Source organism: Coregonus clupeaformis, chromosome 13, assembly GCF_020615455.1.
Source record: "Coregonus clupeaformis isolate EN_2021a chromosome 13, ASM2061545v1, whole genome shotgun sequence".
Lineage (NCBI taxonomy): Eukaryota > Metazoa > Chordata > Actinopteri > Salmoniformes > Salmonidae > Coregonus > Coregonus clupeaformis.
The window spans coordinates 55990920-56011169 of record NC_059204.1 but is presented as its reverse complement, the minus strand read 5'-3'; the positions used below and the strand labels follow the sequence as shown (position 1 = coordinate 56011169).

The 20250-nt window shown below is 45.5% G+C and overlaps 1 protein-coding gene across 3 annotated transcripts in view; it reads right to left on the bottom strand.

Moving 5' to 3' along the window:
• Positions 1-19773, bottom strand: part of LOC121579943 (rho guanine nucleotide exchange factor 9-like) — a 31088-nt gene extending 11315 nt beyond the window's left edge. The window contains exons 1-3 of one of the 3 annotated variants that reach the window (XM_041894951.2): positions 19574-19772; positions 10518-10697; positions 9549-9638 (exon numbers count right to left, since the gene is read on the bottom strand). In XM_041894951.2, coding sequence (XP_041750885.1) covers positions 9549-9638; positions 10518-10697; positions 19574-19594 — 291 coding nt within the window. In that variant the 5' untranslated portion in view covers positions 19595-19772. Of the gene's footprint in view, positions 1-9548; positions 9639-10517; positions 10698-19145; positions 19256-19573 lie in introns of those variants that run through there. The other 2 variants (XM_041894952.1, XM_041894953.1) reach the window with 2 other exon arrangements.
• Between the last annotated feature and the right edge of the window lie 477 nt (positions 19774-20250).

Sequence of the window (20250 nt, the reverse complement as noted above, 5' to 3'; positions counted from 1 at the left end):
CAGGAACAGGCCGGGCCGGGCTGGCGACGCGCACCGTAGGCTTGGTGCGAGTGGCAGGAACAGGCCGGGCCGGGCTGGCGGCGCGCACCGTAGGCTTGGTGCAGTGGCAGGAACAGGCCGGGCCGGGGCTGGCGACGCGCACCGTAGATTTGGAGCGAGTGGCAGGAACAGGCCGGGCCGGGCTGGCGACGCACACCGTAGACTTGGTGCGAGTGGCAGGAACAGGCCGGGCCGGGCTGGCGACGCGCACCGTAGACTTGGTGCGAGTGGCAGGAACAGGCCGGGCCGGGCTGGCGACGCGCACCGTAGACTTGGTGCGAGTGGCAGGAACAGGCCGGGCCGGGCTGGCGACGCGCACCGTAGACTTGGTGCGAGTGGCAGGAACAGGCCGGGCCGGGCTGGCGACGCGCACCGCAGACTTGGTGCGAGTGGCAGGAACAGGCCGGGCCGGGCTGGCGACGCACACCGTAGGCTTGGTGCGAGGGGCAGGAACAGGCCGGACCGGGCTGGCGACGCACACCGTAGGCTTGGTGCGAGGGGCAGGAACAGGCCGGGCCGGGCTGGCGACGCGCACCGTAGGCTTGGTGCGAGGGGCAGGAACAGGCCGGGCCGGGCTGGCGACGCGCACCGTAGGCTTGGTGCGAGAGGCAGGAACAGGCCGGGCCGGGCTGGCGACGCGCACCGTAGACTTGGTGCGAGTGGCAGGAACAGGCCGGGCCGGGCTGGCGACGCGCACCGTAGACTTGGTGCGAGGGGCAGGAACAGGCCGGACCGGGCTGGCGACACACACCGTGAGGCTTGGTGCGAGTGGCAGGAACAGGCCGGGCCGGGCTGGCGACGCGCACCGTAGACTTGGTGCGAGTGGCAGGAACAGGCCGGGCGTGGACGCGACTGGCCGAGACTGGCAGGAACAGGCCGGGCCGGACTGGCGGCGCGCACCGTACACTTGGTGCGAGGGGCCGTAACAGGCCGGACCGTACTGGGGACACACACCACTGGCTCTACCCCGGGATCTGGAACGGGCCGGACCGGACTGGTAACACACCCCAGTACCTCTCGCTGTGCCTCTAAACCTTCTTTCCCTACTTTGACCAGTGGCCCCCGTAACCTGGTGGCCTTCTGAATACGCCCCTTTTCTGCCTCCGTCAGCCCCGTCGTCCATGCCGTGTGCCCCCCCCTAAAAATGTTTTGGGGTTGCCTCTCGTCCGTCCGACGACGATACAGATTACGCCGTTGCTCCTCTCTCCGTCGCGCCTCTACCGTCTCACACCATGGCCGGCGATCCATCCCGGCCAGGATTTCCTCCCAGGTCCAGGACCCCTGCCCGTCCAAAATCTGCTCCCACGTCCAGGCTGCCTGCTCCTGGACACGCTGCTTGGTCCTGTGATGGTGGGTTCTTCTGTCACGTTCGTCGTACCGAATAGACCAAGGCGCAGCGTGATGAACGAACATGTTTATTTATCTATAGTGATAAATACTGACAATGAACAAAACAACAAACGACTCGTAACGTCCTAGGTAACATAGACCAACACGGAACAAGAACCCACAAACACAAAGGGAAAAACAGACAGTTTAAATATGGCTCCCAATCAGAGACAACCAGCCACAGCTGACACTCGTTGCCTCTGATTGGGAGTCACTCAGGCCAACATAGAAATAAACAAACTAGAACTCCCAACATAGAAACAGAACACATAGAATGAACACACCCTGGCTCAACATATAGAGTCCCAGAGCCAGGGTGTGACAGTAAGGCAGATATTGGGAATTTAAAACAGAGTTTTGCTATTGATAAATGGGACAGTTGATAGACTGCACTGCATAATCCCTGTGTTTCAACAGTGGCTCCCGAAAGTCTGTTTCCCATTGGAGCCATGTTCAAATTGATAGTGATAGACCATGTTATAATGTAATCTAATGAACAATATAAATATATACCACATACAGTGCCTTTAAAAAGTATTCATACCCCTTGACTTATTCCACATTTTGTTGGGTTACAGCCTTTCTTCCTCACCCATCTACACATGATACCCCATAATGACAAAGTGAAAACATGATTTTAGAAATGTTTGCACATTTATTGAAAATGAAATACAGAAATATCTAATTTACATACATATTCAAACCCCTGAGTCAATACTTTGTAGAAGCACCTTTGGCAGCGATTACAGCTTTGAGTTGTCTTGGGTATGTCTGTATCAGCTTTGAACATCTGGATTTTGAGATTTTGCAGACTTTCTCAAGCTCTGTTAAGTTAGATGGGGAGCGGCGGTGAACAGTAATCTTTAAGTCTTACCACAGATTTTCAATGGGATTCAAGTCTAGCCTTTGGCTGGTCCACTCAAGGACTTTCACATTCTTGTTCTGAAGCCATTCCAGCGTTGCTTTGGCTGTATGCTTGGGGTCATTGTCCTGTTGGAACATAAATCTTCGCCCCGGTCTAAGGTCGTTTGCACTCTGAAGCAGGTTCTCATCAAGGATTTGCCTGTATTTGGCTTCATTCATTGTTCCCTCTATCTTTACCTGTCTCCCAGTCCCATGCTGCTGAAAAGCATCCCCATAGCATGCTGCTGCCACCACCATGCTTCACTGTAGGGATGGTGTTAGACCGGTGATGAGCTGTGCCTTGTTTTCTCCAGACATAGGGCTTTGCATTCAGGACAAAAAGTTAATTTTTTTGTCTCATCAGACCACAGAATCATTTGCATTATGCTCTCATAGTATTTCCCGGTTGCTCAGTTTGGTCGGACGGCCAGCTCTAGGCAGAGTCTGGGTAGTTCCATATTCTTTAAATTTCCCAATGATGGAGACCACTGTGCTCTTGGAAACTTTCAACACTAGAAATTGTTTTATACCCTTCCCCAGATATATGCTTCATCACAATTATATCTTGGAGATCTACAGACAGTTCCTTGGACTTCATGGTACAGTTTCTGCTCTGACATGCACTGTCAACTGTGGAACCTTATAATGACAGGTGTGTTTCTTTCTAAATTATGTCCAAACAATTAAATTGGCCACAGGTGGACTCCAATGAAGTTGTAGTGACGTGTCAAGGATGATCAAAGGAAATTGGATGCACCTGAGCTCAATTTGGACTGTCATAGCAAAGGGGTGTGAATACTTACAGTGAGGGAAAAAAGTATTTGATCCCTCTGCAAAACATGACTTAGTACTTGGTGGCAAAACCCTTGTTGGCAATCACAGAGGTCAGACGTTTCTTGTAGTTGGCCACCAGGTTTGCACCTTCTCTTTGCAGATCTTCTCCAAGTCATTAAGGTTTCGAGGCTGAAGTTTGGCAACTCGAACCTTCAGCTCCCTCCACAGATTTTCTATGGGATTAAGGTCTGGAGACTGGCTAGGCCACTCCAGGACCTTAATGTGCTTCTTCTTGAGCCACTCCTTTGTTGCCTTGGCCGTGTGTTTTGGGTCATTGTCATGCTGGAATACCCATCCACTACCCATTTTCAATTTGACAGTACATGGCCCTGTCCATCGTCCCTTTGATGCGGTGAAGTTGTCCTGTCCCCTTAGCAGAAAAACACCCCCAAAGCATAATGTTTCCACCTCCATGTTTGATGGTGGGGATGGTGTTCTTGGGGTCATAGGCAGCATTCCTCCTGCTCTAAACACGGCGAGTTGAGTTGATGCCAAAGAGCTCGATTTTGGTCTCATCTGACCACAACACTTTCACCCAGTTCTCCTCTGAATCATTCAGATGTTCATTGGCAAACTTCAGACGGGCCTGTATATGTGCTTTCTTGAGCAGGGGGGCCTTGCGGGCGCTGCAGGATTTCAGTCCTTCACAGCGTAGTCTGTTACCAATTGTTTTCTTGGTGACTATGGTCCCAGCTGCCTTGAGATCATTGACAAGATCCTCCCGTGTAGTTCTGGGCTGATTCCTCACCGTTCTCATGATCATTGCAACTCCACGAGGTGAGAACTTGCATGGAGCCCCAGGCCGAGGGAGATTGACAGGTCTTTTGTGTTTCTTCCATTTGCGAATAATCTCACCAACTGTTGTCACCTTCTAACCAAGCTGCTTGTCGATGGTCTTGTAGCCCATTCCAGCCTTGTGTAGGTCTACAATCTTGTCCCTGACATCCTTGGAGAGCTCTTTGGTCTTGGCCATGGTGGAGAGTTTGGAATCTGATTGATTGATTGCTTCTGTAGACAGGTGTCTTTTATACGGGTAACAAGCTGAGATTAGGAGCACTGCCTTTAAGAGTGTGCTCCTAATCAGCTCGTTACCTGTATAAAAGACACCTGGGAGCCAGAAATATTTATGTTTGAGAGGGGGTCAAATACTTATTTCCCTCATTAAAATGCAAATCAATTTATAACATTTTTGACATGCGTTTTTTTCTGGATTTTTTTGTTGTTATTCTGTCTCTCACTGTTCAAATAAACCTACCATTAAAATTATAGACTGATCATTTCTTTGTCAGTGGGCAAACGTACAAAATCAGCAGGGGATCAAATACTTTTTTCCCTCACTGTATAGAAATGAAATATTTCTGTATTTCATTTTCAATATATTTGAAAAAAAAATCTAAAAGCATGTTTTCACTTTGTCATTATGAGGTAATGTGTGTAGATGGGTGAGAAAAATATATATTTAATCAATTTTGAATTCAGGCTGTAACACAACAAAATGTGGAATAAGTCAAGGGGTATGAATACTTTCAGAAGGCACTGTAGTTCTGTAAATTAACAGTTTGCATATATTCACATCAAACACAAATATCAGGACTCAATAGAGCAGGGATGGCAACTGGTCGTGTCCCGCGGATCAATAGTAGAATACACAAGGTGCAATTTCGAAATGTGGTTGTGCATCAGCAGTTTGTCTCTTGTTATCTGAGTCACTGACAGTCACTCCATTAGCCTATGTCAGCATTTTTTTTATTTAGATCGGTAAATTAGTGTAGCGGCCAGCTATCTAAACATGTAGTAATCATGGTCGAATTACCAAATTACCAAAAACATTTGCTTAGGGCCTCCAAAAGATTAAGGCCGGCTTTGACTGCATGTGTGGGTATGGATGTGGGTATGCAGACCCGCGAGCCACTGTGGCCCCTCATGATGAGTTCAGATTTTTGGTGGCCCCTCAAAGTTACCCATCCCTGTGAAGAACCCTCACAGTGAAACACCCAACTTGTCAAAAAGTTTTTGTTATTCATAAAGTGCTGTGACTATGTCTAGTAGAACAAAGCAAAACCTTTCTGTCATGTTGCTGTGGTTATTAAACTGAGAGTGATATGGAATTCCACCTTTCCTTTTTAATTGTCATATTATGATATTACAGACTGAAGGTGGATCTGTTGGACACGGATTAGGTGTTGGTTAACACACACACAGATAAGAAATAACATTGCATTACAAAAGCGATAAAACCATGAAACAATGAATATGATGTCCTTCTACGCAGTATTCACTGTTAGATTACAATCTGATACCTCCTAGTTGAAGGAGTTGCAGGAGTTGTGAGCGCATTCGCGCATCGGTTGCTTGAAGGCATCTCAAGGAATGAGCTGTCACTTTGTGTAATCCTCAAAGGGAACTAATTTTAGCATCCTTGCCAGAGAACACGGGGTAGGTAGCTGACTCCTAATGCAAATCTACTTAATCATGATGTTTTTCAGGAGAATACAAATTTCAAAGCCAGCCATGATGCAACTGTGTTGTTAATGGGCACATTGCCCTCTAGGATATGAGGGTACTATGTTCCCATAGAATTATCTTATTATTTTCTTTCACACAAAGAGAATCTACACATTAAATGAGGTGTGATCAGTCTGTAGATTCTGTCAAATTAAAAAAAGATGAGGCTGAAACATTTACTCCAGAGAGTTTTGCTCAATCATCCCGACATATCTGACTGTTTGTTTGCAAATATGAGGTAGTTGCTTAACTTTGATGGTGGTCATTAACCCCATGAGAACAGCTACTGTAAGTTAGTTATTGGTTGTGCTGTTTTGTCCTTCACCACTATTTGGGTAGCAAACCATACTTTGAGAGGCTGCACATAAAGAAGATGGGTATAAAGCACCTCTGGCATATGCCAATATATGTTACAAACACAAGACCTCGCCATAACAAACACAGACAAGGCCTTCACCCAAGCTGGGTATTCTAACTGGAAGAATGCTACTGATAGTACCAAAGGATTTGATGCACCACCACCAGCTCCAAGCAAACGACGAAGTTAGGAAAGTACAAATCTCCAGCAAAATCTGGTGGACAGTACAGTAGGCCAGGAGAACTATAGGAGAAGAGACGTCTTCAGCACGTGTCAGAAATGTCAGAACGATTTTGCGAACGCATCAGCCAACTGGTGGAGGCCCTGTGTGTCCTTGACCCAGAGAGCCATGACTTTCTAGATGTGAAAAAGGTAAAACAACTGCTGGATCTAAGCAAAACAGATTTGGTGGAAGCTGAGTTTAGTGTTGCTCGCCAGTTTTTGCAGACTGAAATCGCACGCTCTGGCACCAACTGCATTAAGTACTGCAGTGCATCTCCTCCTCATGGACTGCACCAGATTTGCCAGTTCTTGCTGTGAGATGTTACCCCACTCTTCCACCAAGGCACCTGCAAGTTCCCGGACATTTCTGGGGGGAATGGCCCTAGCCCTCACCCTCCGATCCAACAGGTCCCAGACGTGCTCAATGGGATTGAGATCCGGGCTCTTCGCTGGCCATGGCAGAACACTGACATTCCTGTCTTGCAGGAAACCACGCACAGAACGAGCAGTAAGACTAGTGGCATTGTCATGCTGGAGAGTCATGTCAGGATGAGCCTGCAGGAAGGGTACCACATGAGGGAGGAGGATGTCTTCCCTGTAAAGCACAGCGTTGAGATTGCCTGCAATGACAACAAGCTCAGTCCGATGATGCTGTGACACACCGCCCCAGACCATGATGGACCCTCCACCTCCAAATCGATCCCGCTCCAGAGTACAGGCCTCGGTGCTACCCTCATTCCTTTGACGATAAACACGAATCCGACCATCACCCCTGGTGAGACAAAACCGCGACTCGTCAGTGAAGAGCACTTTTTGCCAGTCCTGTCTGGTCCAGCGACGGTGGGTTTGTGCCCATAGGCGACGTTGTTGCCGGTGATGTCTGGTGAGGACCTGCCTTACAACAGGCCTACAAGCCCTCAGTCCAGCCTCTCTCAGCCTATTGCGGACAGTCTGAGCACTGATGGAGGGATTGTGCGTTCCTGGTGTAACTTGGGCAGTTGTTGTTGCCATCCTGTACCGGTCCCGCAAGTGTGATGTTTCGGATGTACCGAAACATCACGTGGTCTGCCATTGCGAGGACGATCAGCTGTCCGTCCTGTCTCCCTGTAGCGCTGTCTTAGGCATCTCACAGTACAGACATTGCAATTTATTGCCCTGGCCACATCTGCAGTCCTCATGCCTCCTTGCAGCATGCCTAAGGCACATTCACACAGATGAGCAGGGACCCTGGGCATCTTTCTTTTGGTGTTTTTCAGAGTCAGTAGAAAGGCCTCTTTAGTGTCCTAAGTTTTCATAACTGTGACCTTAATTGCCTACCGTCTGTTAGCTGTTAGTGTCTTAACGACCATTCCACAGGTGCATGTTCATTAATTGTTTATGGTTCATTGAACAAGTATGGGAAACAGTGTTTAAAGCCTTTACAATGAAGATCTGTGAAGTTATTTGGATTTTTACGAATTATCTTTGAAAGACAGGGTCCTGAAAAAGGGACGTTACTTTTTTAAGCTACATTCTATTATGGTTTTCTTGGTAGCCTATTGGTTTGTGTTGTTGTAAATGGAACTGTACGTATTGGAAACGTGTTTATGGTAGGCTGGCATTGCTTAAATGATTACGTGGGTCGAATTTGATTCACAGAAGTGTATTGTGCCATATTACAACGTGTTGCTGAACTCATGAGCGAGTGCCATGATTTTCCATGTTTGAAGCGGGCCTGTATAGGCCTATTTATTTGGCAAGACAGCTGTGCATGGCTGCATCTCACTGTAGTAGGCTGTAGGCTGCTGTATGTTTTGGTTATTTATGTTTTGGTTATTTGGATCTCCATTCGCCTTTTGTTTACTTTAATGTAACTAGCCTAAATATAGATTGTGCCATGCCTTTATCGATCTGATATTTTGTTTACTAGGCCTACTACTTGGTACCGCTGTTTTGTTCTGTTCACATTTATTCGCATTCGCAGTTGTGTCGGTATTCTAAGCCAAACTGCACACTTAGAAAAAACTGTGCTATCTAGAACCTAAATGGGTTCTTCGGCTATCCCCATAGGAGAACCCTGTGAAGACCATTTTTTGGTCCTGGGTAGAACTCTTTTGGTTCCAGGTAGAACTATTTTGGGTTCCATGTAGAACCCTTTCCACAGAGGGTTCTACTTGGACCCCAAAAGGGTTCTATCTGGAACCAAAAAGGGTTCTACCTGGAACCAAAAAGGGTTCCTCAAAGCGTTCTCCTATGGGGACAGCCGAAGAACCCTTTTGTAACCCTTTTTTCTAAGAGTGTGCTATTCAGTATTTTTGTTTGCATGCATGAATAACTAGGCTACTACTTTCATCATTTATCATTATTTTGGTAAGATAGCTGTGAGTATGGCTGCATTCACATATGCTGTTTGAATAGGTGAATTGCTCTATCTTGTAGCCTCTATTCATTACCAAAACGGACTAGCTTTAGGGTGCTGTTCATTGCGCTGATACAGCGCAGCAGAGATAGGCTACAGATTTCAGATCCTGGCGCTGGGTCTGTCTCAGTGCTTGATGGTACTCTATGTACATGGTTTATCTCAGCCTGAGTACATTGTCCACGGGTGTCTATTTAGGGCCAACTCTTTCTGTTTCCATTAACCAGTGGACAAAGACTATATGATAAATTCATAGGATGGGCGCAAGAATCCAGAAATACTATTAAGATTTTAGAAAATGTACTGAAAATAACTTTCAACATGCCAACAAATCCAGTTACATAAAATAACCATTAAATAGCTTTTATTTGAGTCACTCATCAATCCTTGCTCTTTTTATCCACCTGTTTGATATGCCCTGTCCTCTGCTAAAAGGGTGGTCATACATGTTTCATCATTCAGATCTGCGATTAATCAGTGCCTCAGTACTCACTTTTCAGTTTAGTGAGAGAGCAGATAGTGAGAAAAAGAGTGAAAGAAGAATGAGAGAAATAGAATGTGTGAGAGAGAGTGGAGAGCAAGGCAGAGGCCACCACTCACTTTCAAGGCCAATTTGGAAAAGGTTTCCTACACCTTTCCCAAGTTGATAATTAACACATTTCTATTGTTTGTTTAGATTCTGATGGAAGCACTTTATCAATTAAGAATTAAGAATAACTATTCTTTATATTTGTTTGAGATACCATAGTTGAACCTTAATGCCATTAAAAGCTTGACACTTGAAGCATGGTGTTGTCTGCAAATGGATCAGTAGTATCAAAGCGACAAGATGTTAGATATGGGGTGGTTCAATGTGCAGTGAGATGCTTGTTAAATACTTGCTGAAACTATTAAACGCACCTTGGTAGTTGTGTTTTGGAACCTTGGAGCTGCTATAGGGTTGATATAGAAAACCTGTTTTGTTTGAGGTTGTGGTAGGTGGGGTTCAACCTTTGGAGAGAAAAACATGACAGACTCATTTTTACAGTTAGCAGATTGAGAAGGTTAGTAGTGATAACCCCCCAAAGTATTAACTTCTCACTTTTCTTCTTCTTGTTTTCACAGTATTTCATTTGGAGAGTAAATATGTTCAGTTCCTGTGAGATTACCATGGCATAATAATATTTTTATCAATCTCAAAATATCATCATCATCAAAGCCTAAAATATCTGCCTTCAAAACGGGGCAGTCGATCAACAATTATCAATGATAAGGCAATGGCAAATTAGTAATGGGGAAGCTACTCTGAAAATATAGTTTACCAAGCTACCAATTACTTCACACTGGAAGAAGGTAAGCTACACTAAAGCTACCCTGAAGAAAAAATAGTTTACTTAACTAAAGTTACTTTGAAAAAGTAGTTCACTTCATCCAAACTACTTCGTGAAAGATTATTATATAGATCTGAAATTTCTACTAATTGCAAGAATAGATCACTTTGGGGTCATATGTTAACATAATGTGTTATTTAGCCTATTATCACAAAAATTATGTTTGAAGTTAGAATTAGGCAGGTCTGATGCCGAAAAAGAAAGGAAATTATTGCCTACTTTACCCTTCTTTTATTTTTGCAAAAAAAATGTAGTGTGTAGTTCCAGTAGTTAGCTACACCGCTACATGGCAAAAAAAGTTATTAACTCCTGAAAACACTACCTTGATTTGAATTTAGTTCAACTACCACCAAGCTACTGCAAAATGTAGTTGTTTACTACTCCCCAACACTGATAATCCATCACACCATTGTGCATATGTGGTGAACCCTTGTGTACTGGTTGAGAGGCAAGACACGGTGCAGCAGAGAATGAGAAAATCGTTGATGGCTCCACTCACCCTCACAAAGCTGGCTGGGAACCATCCTTCTTCATCGTCAATCTGTCCCCACCACCAGTCCTTATTTGATGCATCGAGGACCTTGATTACATCCCCCGCCTTAAATGCCAACTCCCTGTCGGCCATGGTGACATGATCCCATACTGCCTCAGCGCTGACGATGGATCCTCCACTGATCAACTGTGGGAGAGGGGTGAGGGGATAGGGGAGAGGAGAGAAGGGAAGTGAGATGGGAAAGAGAAGAGAGGAGAGGGAAAATGGGATATTGGGGTGAGAGGAGAGAGGGGGTAGAGGGTAGAGGGAAAATGGGGGGGGGGTGAGAGGGGAGGAGAGAGGAGGGTAAGGGCTCATTAGTACTCTAATTTTCTCATTCAACTTCTAGCAAAAGGGCAGCAGGGCACTGTCAAGTCTTGGCGACCATATCTGATTTTTGACCAACTTATCTACCTACAAATTTTTTGTATATATAAACTCAGCAAAAAAAGCAACGTCCCTTTTTCAGGACCCTGTCTTTCAAAGATAATTTGTAAAAATCCAAATAACTCCACAGATCTTCATTGTAAAGGCTTTAAACACTGTTTCCCATGCTTGTTCAATGAACCATAAACAATTAAGGAAACATGCACCTGTGGAACGGTCGCTAAGACACTAACAGCTAACAGACGGTAGGCAATTAAGGTCACAGTTATGAAAACTTAGGACACTAAAGAGGCCTTTCTACTGACTGAAAAACACTAAAAGAAAGATGCCCAGGATCCCTGTTTATCTGCGTGAACGTGCCTTAGGCATGCTGCAAGGAGGCATGAGGACTGCAGATGTGGCCAGGGCAATAAATTGCAATGTCCGTACTGTGAGATGCCTAAGACAGCGCTACAGGGAGACAGGACGGACAGCTGATCGTCCTCGCAGTGGCAGACCACGTGTAACAACACCTGCACAGGATCGGTACATCCGAACATCACACCTGCGGCACAGGTACTGTTGTAAGGCAGGTCCTCACCAGACATCACCGGCAACAACGTCGCCTATGGGCACAAACCCACCGTCGCTGGACCAGACAGGACTGGCAAAAAGTGCTCTTCACTGACGAGTCGCGGTTTTGTCTCACCAGGGGTGATGGTCGGATTTGTGTTTATCGTCGAAGGAATGAGCGTTACACCGAGGCCTGTACTCTGGAGCGGGATCAATTTGGAGGTGGAGGGTCCGTTATGGTCTGGGGCGGTGTGTCACAGCATCATCGGACTGAGCTTGTTGTCATTGCAGGCAATCTCAACGCTGTGCGTTACAGGGAAGACATCCTCCTCCCTCATGTGGTACCCTTCCTGCAGGCTCATCCTGACATGACTCTCCAGCATGACAATGCCACTAGTCTTACTGCTCGTTCTGTGCGTGGTTTCCTGCAAGACAGGAATGTCAGTGTTCTGCCATGGCCAGCGAAGAGCCCGGATCTCAATCCCATTGAGCACGTCTGGGACCTGTTGGATCGGAGGGTGAGGGCTAGGGCCATTCCCCCCAGAAATGTCCGGGAACTTTCAGGTGCCTTGGTGGAAGAGTGGGGTAACATCTCACAGCAAGAAGATGCACTGCAGTACTTAATGCAGCTGGTGGCCACACCAGATACTGACTGTTACTTTTGATTTTGACACCCCCTTTGTTCAGGGACACATAATTCAATTTCTGTTAGTCACATGTCTGTGGAACTTGTTCAGTTTATGTCTCAGTTGTTGAATCTTGTTATGTTCATACAAATATTTACACATGTTAAGTTGGCTGAAAATAAACGCAGTTGACAGTGAGAGGACGTTTCTTTTTTTGCTGAGTTTATATATACAGTGCATTCAGAAAGTATTGAGACCCCTTGACTGTTTCCACATTTTGTTACGTTACAGCCTTCTTCTAAAATTGATTAAATTATAGTTTTTTTCTCATCAATCTACACATAATACCCCATAATGACAAAGCAAAAACTGAAATATTACATTTACATAAGTTTTCAGACCCTTTACTCAGTACTTTGTTGAAGCACCTTTGGCAGTGATTACAGCCTCGAGTCTTCTTGGGTATGGCGTTAAGAGCATGGCACGCCTGTATTTGGGGAGTTTCTCACATTCTTCTCTGCAGATCCACTCAAGCTCTGTCAGATTGGATGGTGATCGTTGCTGCACAGCTATTTTCAGGTCTCTCCAAAGATGTTCGATTGGGTTCAAGTCCGGGCTCTGGATGGGCACCTCAAGGACATTCAGAGACTTGTCCCGAAGCCACTCCTGCGTTGTCTTGGCTGTGTGCTTAGGGTCATTGTCCTGTTGGAAGGTGAACCTTCGCCCCAATCTGAGGTCCTGAGTACTCTGGAGCAGGTTTTCATCAAGGATCTCTCTGTACTTTGCTACGTTCATCGTTGCCTCGACCCTGAGTAGTCTCCCAGTCCTTGCCGCTGAAAAACATTCCCACAGCATAATGCTGCCACCACCATGCTTCACCGTAGGGATGGTGCCACGTTTCCTCCAGACGTGAATGTCACGGATACGGCCGAGGCTGCCCCTCCTCCTCGTTCGGGCAGGCTTCGGCGGTCGTCGTCACCGGAGTACTAGCTGCCACCGATCGATGTTTCTGTGTCTCACTAGTTCTGTCTTTATTGTTCGCACCTGTTACTCATTAGGCTTATTAGTTTCCCTATATTACCTCTGTTTTCCCTCCTGGGTGTGTGCGTGATTGTTCTTTGTTACGTCGTCTGTTGAGCTGTTGTTTTGCTCTTCCCTGCGTGGAGGGTTTGCTATGGTTTACTTGGATTCTAGTAAAGCCATTTATCTCTCAGTTCTGTGTCCTGCGCCTGATTCCGTTTCCCTACTGCACCCAGACGCTGACAGAATCACGCACCCGTTATGGAGTCAGCAGGCACGCCCGATCCCAGCGCTTCGGTGGAGGAACGCATCCACCAGCACGTGACCATGCTGCAGAGACTAGGTTCGGCTCTGGATCAAGTGATCAACACCATGGATCGATGGGAAAGAGTCTGGTTTTCTACACCTCCTCCTTCGCCGATTTCTCTTCCATCAAGATCCTCAAACCCTGGGTCCAGTGGTATTCGGCTCTCGCTCCCGAGGGAATACGATGGGACAGCTGCCGGGTGTAAGGGTTTCCTGCTCCAGGTGGAACTTTACCTGGCCACCATCCACCCGGCTCCCTCGGGTTACGAGAGTGTGTCCGCCCTCATCTCCTGTCTGTCGGGCAGAGCCCTGGAATGGGCCAACGCGGAGTGGGGTGGAATAGACGCTGAGTCCGTTCGTTATGAGGATTTTACCCACCGTTTCCGGGCCGTATTCGATCATCCGCCTGAGGGGAGAGCGGCGGGGGAGCGTCTGTTTCACCTCAGCCAGGGAAGGAGGAGCGCACAGGAATTCGCCCTGGATTTCAGGACACTGGCAGCCAGCGCGGGATGGAACGAGAGGGCCCTGATTGATCACTACCGATGCAGTCTACAGGAGGACGTCTGTCGGGAGCTGGCCTGCAGGGACACCAATCTTAACCTGGACCAGCTGGTAGATTTATCGATCCGGCTGGATAACCTGTTGGCTACCCGCGGACGTCCAGATCAGGGTCCGTCCAGTCCATCCCCCAGCACTTCCGAGTCCACACCTATGGAGCTTGGAAGTGCTGATGCGGAGAGACCGAGCAAGGGGGTGGTCTCCTGCACCAACTGTGGCCGCAGAGGACACACTGCGGGCCGGTGCAGGAGAAGACCCTCATGGAATCGAGGCAGCAGGCAGGGTTCTGGGGGACCATCCCAGGTGAGTAGGCACCCAACTCACCCAGAGCTCCCTGTTGCTCACATGATGATTAATGTTATGTTCCCTGAGTTTTCCTCACATTCCCAGCATAGGGCACTCGTAGATTCCGGCGCAGCTGGGAATTTCATGGATAGATTGGTTGCACATAGATTAGGGATTCCTATATTGCCGTTAGATGTGCCCTTCCCCATACGTGCCCTAGATAGTCGCCCATTAGGGTCAGGTATGGTTAGGGAGGTCACAGCTCCACTTCGGATGGAGACACAGGGGGGTCATGAAGAGAGAATTAGTCTCTTCCTTATTGATACTCCTGCGTTTCCCGTGGTGCTGGGCCTTCCCTGGCTAGCCACCCATGACCCCAGTATTTCCTCCGCCCCCATTGGACATTGAGGGGGCACCGGCGTACTCGGTCCGTTCCATCATGGATTCGAGGCGTCGGGTTGGAGGCCTGCAGTATCTCGTGGAGTGGGAGGGGTACGGTCCGGAGGAACGGAGCTGGGTTCCCAGGAGGGACATCCTCGATCCCTCCCTGTTAAGGGAGTTCCATCATCGTCATCCGACTCGCCCTGCTCCGCGTCCTCCTGGCCGTCCCTGAGGCCGTCCCTGAGGCCGGTGTTGTCAGGGGGTACTGTCACGGATACGAACGAGGCTGCCCCTCCTCCTCGTTCGGGCAGGCTTCGGCAGTCGTCGTCACCGGAGTACTAGCTGCCACCGATCGATGTTTCTGTGTCTCACTAGTTCTGTCTTTATTGTTCGCACCTGTTACTCATTAGGCTTATAAGTTTCCCTATATTACCTCTGTTTTCCCTCCTGAGTGTGTGCGTGATTGTTCTTTGTTACGTCGTCTGTTGAGCTGTTGTTTTGCTCTTCCCTGCGTGGAGGGTTTGCTATGGTTTACTTGGATTCTAGTAAAGCCATTTATCTCTCAGTTCTGTGTCCTGCGCCTGATTCCGTTTCCCCACTGCACCCAGCCGCTGACAGTGAAGCTTGGCATTCAGGCCAAAGAGTTCAATCTTGGTTTCATTAGACCAGAGAATCTGGTTTCTCATGGTCTGAGAGTCTTTCGGTGCCTTTTGTCGAACTCCAAGCGGGCTGTCATGTGCCTTTTACTGAGGAGTGGCTTTCGTCTGGCCACTCTACCATAAAGACCTGATTGGTGGAGTGCTGCAGAGATGATTGTCCTGCTGGAAGGTTATCCTATCTCCACAGAGGAACTCTAGAGCTCTGTCAGAGTGACCATTGTGTTCTTGGTCACCTCCCTAACTAAGGCCCTTCTCCCCCGATTGCTCAGCTTGGCCGGGCGGCCAGCTCTAGGAAGAGTCTTGGTGGTTCCAAACTTCTTCCAGTTAAGAATGATGGAGGCCACTGTGTTCTTGGAGACCTTCAATGCTACAGAATGTTTTTGGCACCCTTCCCCAGATCTGTGCCTCAACACAATCCTGTCTCGGAGCTCTACGAACAATTCCTTCGACCTCATGGCTTGGTTTTTGCTCTGACATGCACTGTCAACTGTGGGACCTTATATAGACAAGTGTGTGCCTTTCCAAATAATGTCCAATCAATTGAATTTACCACAGGTGGACTCCAATCAAGTTGTAGAAACATCTCAAGGATGATCAATAGAAACAGGATGCACCTGAGCTCAATTTCAAGTCTCTAAGCAAACGGTCTGAATACTTATGTAAATAAGTTATTTCTGTTTTTTTATTTTTCATAAATTTGCAAACATTTCTAAAAACCTGTTTTCGCTTTGTCATTATGGGGTATTGTGTGTAGAATGCTAAGGACATTTTTTATTTAATCAATTTTAGAATAAGGCTGTAACGTAACAAAATGTGGGAAAAGTCAAGGGGTCTGAATACTTTCCGAAGGCACTGTATATACATTACAGGTCAAAGGTTTTAGAACACCTACTCACTCAAGGGTTTGTCTTTATTTTTACTATTTTCTACATTGTAGAATAATAGTGAAGACATCAAAACTATGAAATAACACATATGGAATCATATAGTAACCAAAAAACTGTTAAACAAATCCAAATATATTTTATATTTGAGATTCTTCAAATAGCCACCCTTTACCTTGATGACAGCATTGTACATGATTCCATATGTGTTATTTCATAGTTTTGATGTCTTCACTATTATTCTACAATGTAGAAAATAGTAAAAAATAAAGAAAAACCCTTGAATGAGTAGGTGTTCTAAAACTTTTGACCAGTAATGTATATATATATTTTTGTACAAATTACCAGTATTATGAAGAATTAAACATCTTCGATTCATTGTGATTAACCTAACAAATGGGACGTTATAATCAATGCCAATGTGATAAACACATTGTGGATTACTTCTTTTTTTCAATTTGTTCAGATTTGCTCTAATCTTCTCCAATATTAAATCCACCCATTAGTGCCCAGACAAACACAACCAACTGTCCCCATCCATATAATTTCCAACACTAATTAAAAGACACCCAAGTTTCGTTCCACCATCGATCATACCACCAATGGACACTACACTATGATTAAGTATAAGATCGAGTAGTTGGTAGAGACGACTCAGCGATGATATCCTAACAGACACATGCCTGTTTGTGTCCACCCTCAGGGAATACCTCCTTCTACAGATTATCAATCTCAATCTGGGGTTTAGACATTAAAGTGGGGAGATCTAAAACTGCTCAAATGAAGTCTAATGAAGAGGAATGATTGTGTTTATATTTCTCCATCTGTATTGCCACTGTAAAAGCCAGGTCAAACAAAACAAATTCACAGTTTGACGACCCTATTAATTGCATCACCCTCAATGGAGTAAAATATTTTATTACACCTGTGCCACTTTTGTCTTGCCCCTCCCTCTCACAAAATGTCCCTGGATTTGTCGGCAACATCTGTAATTGGCCTTATTCTGTCTAAAACAGATTTACTGTACTGTACATAATACACTTCTCCCCAGTGTAAAAGAGAAATGTTACATAAGATGATCAGTAGTACACGGTTCAGTCAAACTACTACGAAAAGCAGTTAAAGATGCCCAGAAAAGAGGGAAAGTCAACCAAATCTTTTATTTTCTCAACACTCAACATTTTACAGTATAGTGTAAAAAGCTGAATATAAACATAAAGGCTAGCCTATAGCACTAGAAAGCTTTGTGTAGTTGGCTGGAGTGCGATGCAGGCAAAGGGGAGCCGGAGCACCATATTGAAACAGGGTGCAGACTGGTAGATGCTACATTGGTGCCGTGACCCGGATTACACAGCTGAGCTGTTATGGTTGATAAATCCCTAAAACATAGCCATAGTCATAATCCCAAAACAAGCAACAAACTTTGCCATAATTTGTGTTTTACTCAACAGCGTTTCTATATATAATGCAGAGAAAAACTCAAATTGACCTTCCCTCCATTCACATTTTAATGTCATGACCTATTCCAGGTTACAGAGGGCCAACTGACTTTATGTAGGCTATTAACATAATTAACATTTCTTTAAACAAAGTTTATGCAATAGACCACTGGTGCCCTTGCCTGAGCTCTGAAATCCTAATAACATCATGAGTGAAACAAAAAAGGTGATAGCTCAAACAAAGAGAGATACAACAGGATGAAAACAGACAAGCGCTCACAGTAATATACTAATGAACAAGTCAACATGTCCCTGATAAATGTGTCAAGAGTGCTCACTCTCCACTATAACTCACAAGCTCAAGAATATAAAGAGGTATTTTTTGCTTCACATGCATCTCCATGTGAATGCACCCCTGCCTGCATTAAATATGCACACCCATGTGTTGATATGACAACCTACCTTTGGCTTCCTCATAATACAACTAATGAATAACCATGTTTTTTTTTTTTAAAGGAATGTCTGCATACTGACAGTAATAGTGTTATTACACTCTTGCCTTTTTGCAATACAGCTATTTTATCTCCTGTGAGACTCATTGCATCACAATTTTTTCCCCTGGGACCCTGTAATATGAACTGTAAGCGTTCCATACAGCAGAGAAACAGTAGGTATATATTGCATTAGGTTGCAAACACACACACACACACACACAAACACACACACTTACACACCACAAAAACATACTGTCATATTCATAGCATCTGTAGAATTGTCACTATGAAAAGGCAAACTGCATTATATTAGGCCTACATTACAAAACAATATCCATATAACCATTTGTCATACTATTTAGGCCTACCCATTGTCAATCACTTAATGGAAATACAACCATAGGCCTATGTGGCACCACGGGGCCTACAGTGAGATACAGTAGAAGCATGGAAGAATGTACACAAGAGGGTCAATATTGAAGAAAAAAAGCAAGACAGACAACTCTACATTTGATAATAAATAATTACATTACTAGGCTATATGCTAGTTCGTTTACAGTATGCTAGATGATGCTTTTTGTTTTCATCGCGCCCACTAGCTCTAATACATGACATATTGGGCAGTACAACATGTTATCTACACAGCCATTTAGAGCTTACATGCTGAATAATGACGTTATTCTAATATATTATATTATATTATTCTAGTCCATTGAAATCGCGTCCTTTCAATCCTACCAGATCAAGAAGATTCTGTGATAAGGCCACATTTATTTTAACCGAGCACCATTGCCAAGTAGGCTAATCAACAGAACGGACAAGCGGGATGTGTCTTACAACATGCCAATAAAAATGAATTTACAACGAGAGAACGCCGAGGCCAAGGAACCTTTCCTTAGAATGTATAGCACCAATCTGACGCTCCGTGACTGCCATATCCTACGATGGCCGACATGTTAAAGAAAAGGTAAATCACAAACAAGATAAGGTAAGATAGAATATACCAGCGCCATTCATATCGTGATGAGGCCATGTTGAAGCCCTGTGTGTCCCTCCATAAGAACGCGCATTCGCTCCCACTTCCTCGCCTCCACTGCACGCCGTGCGTAGGCTAGACTACTTGTGTATGGGCTGCGATTATCCATACGCGCACTGAGGCACAGTATCAGCAACCACTAACCACACAAACATAAGCATCATATACGATGATGATTAAGACCAAATGATAATTTTCATATCCAAGGTCATAATGTAGTACATGAGCACTGCAAAATGCAATCGGTTAAGGTGCAGATTATTGTACACCAACATTTTGTGACTGTTCATCATTTTATCCAAACTCAAGAAAAGATGTATAAATCTCTAACTACTTCCCCTTTCACATAATACTGTATTCATGTTTATAACTCTCTTACAGAATCATCATCCTCACCATCATCATCCTCATCATCATCAGAGTCTCCACCGTTAGTTCCCCTTCCACTCTGACACCCGTAGTCCGCTAGTTTCCCGATTTGACGACTTGAGTGCCGTTTTGCATTAGCAGGTATGGTCTTTGCATGCACTAAAATTGTGACGGTAACGTAGCCACTGTAGAATGCTGCTGCTGCAACTCTCCCTGCGTAGTGGGGAGCAAAAGCCTGGGCGGTGCTTCATGCATAGAAGAACAAACCACAGGCGCAAATTGGGAGCTCATCATTTATTGTTACTATCTATGCTTTAAAATGGGTGTCCTAACCTCGTGATGCTTGCTCATCAAAACATAGTTACAATCACAGCCCTGAAATATTAAACAAAAGGAACATAAACAGTCACTGTATGGTGGTTCTATTGGACAGTGCCAGTTTGCAATTCAAATGTCAAAATTTCATTACAGGCCTAGGCTACTGTAATAATTGATAATAGTAGGTATTTGTCAAAAGAAATGTTGACATCCACCCACTTGCACCACTCCACACAAATCATTAAGAGGGGTCTTAACAGTAGGATAAATCATTTGTAATTTGTCTCAGTGGAGATTAATCTCTCCTATTGGCTCGTGTGCACCTCTCACTCCCAATCCCCATGGACTCTGAGCTCAAGAGTTCACTGGACCCATTGCTGTCACTC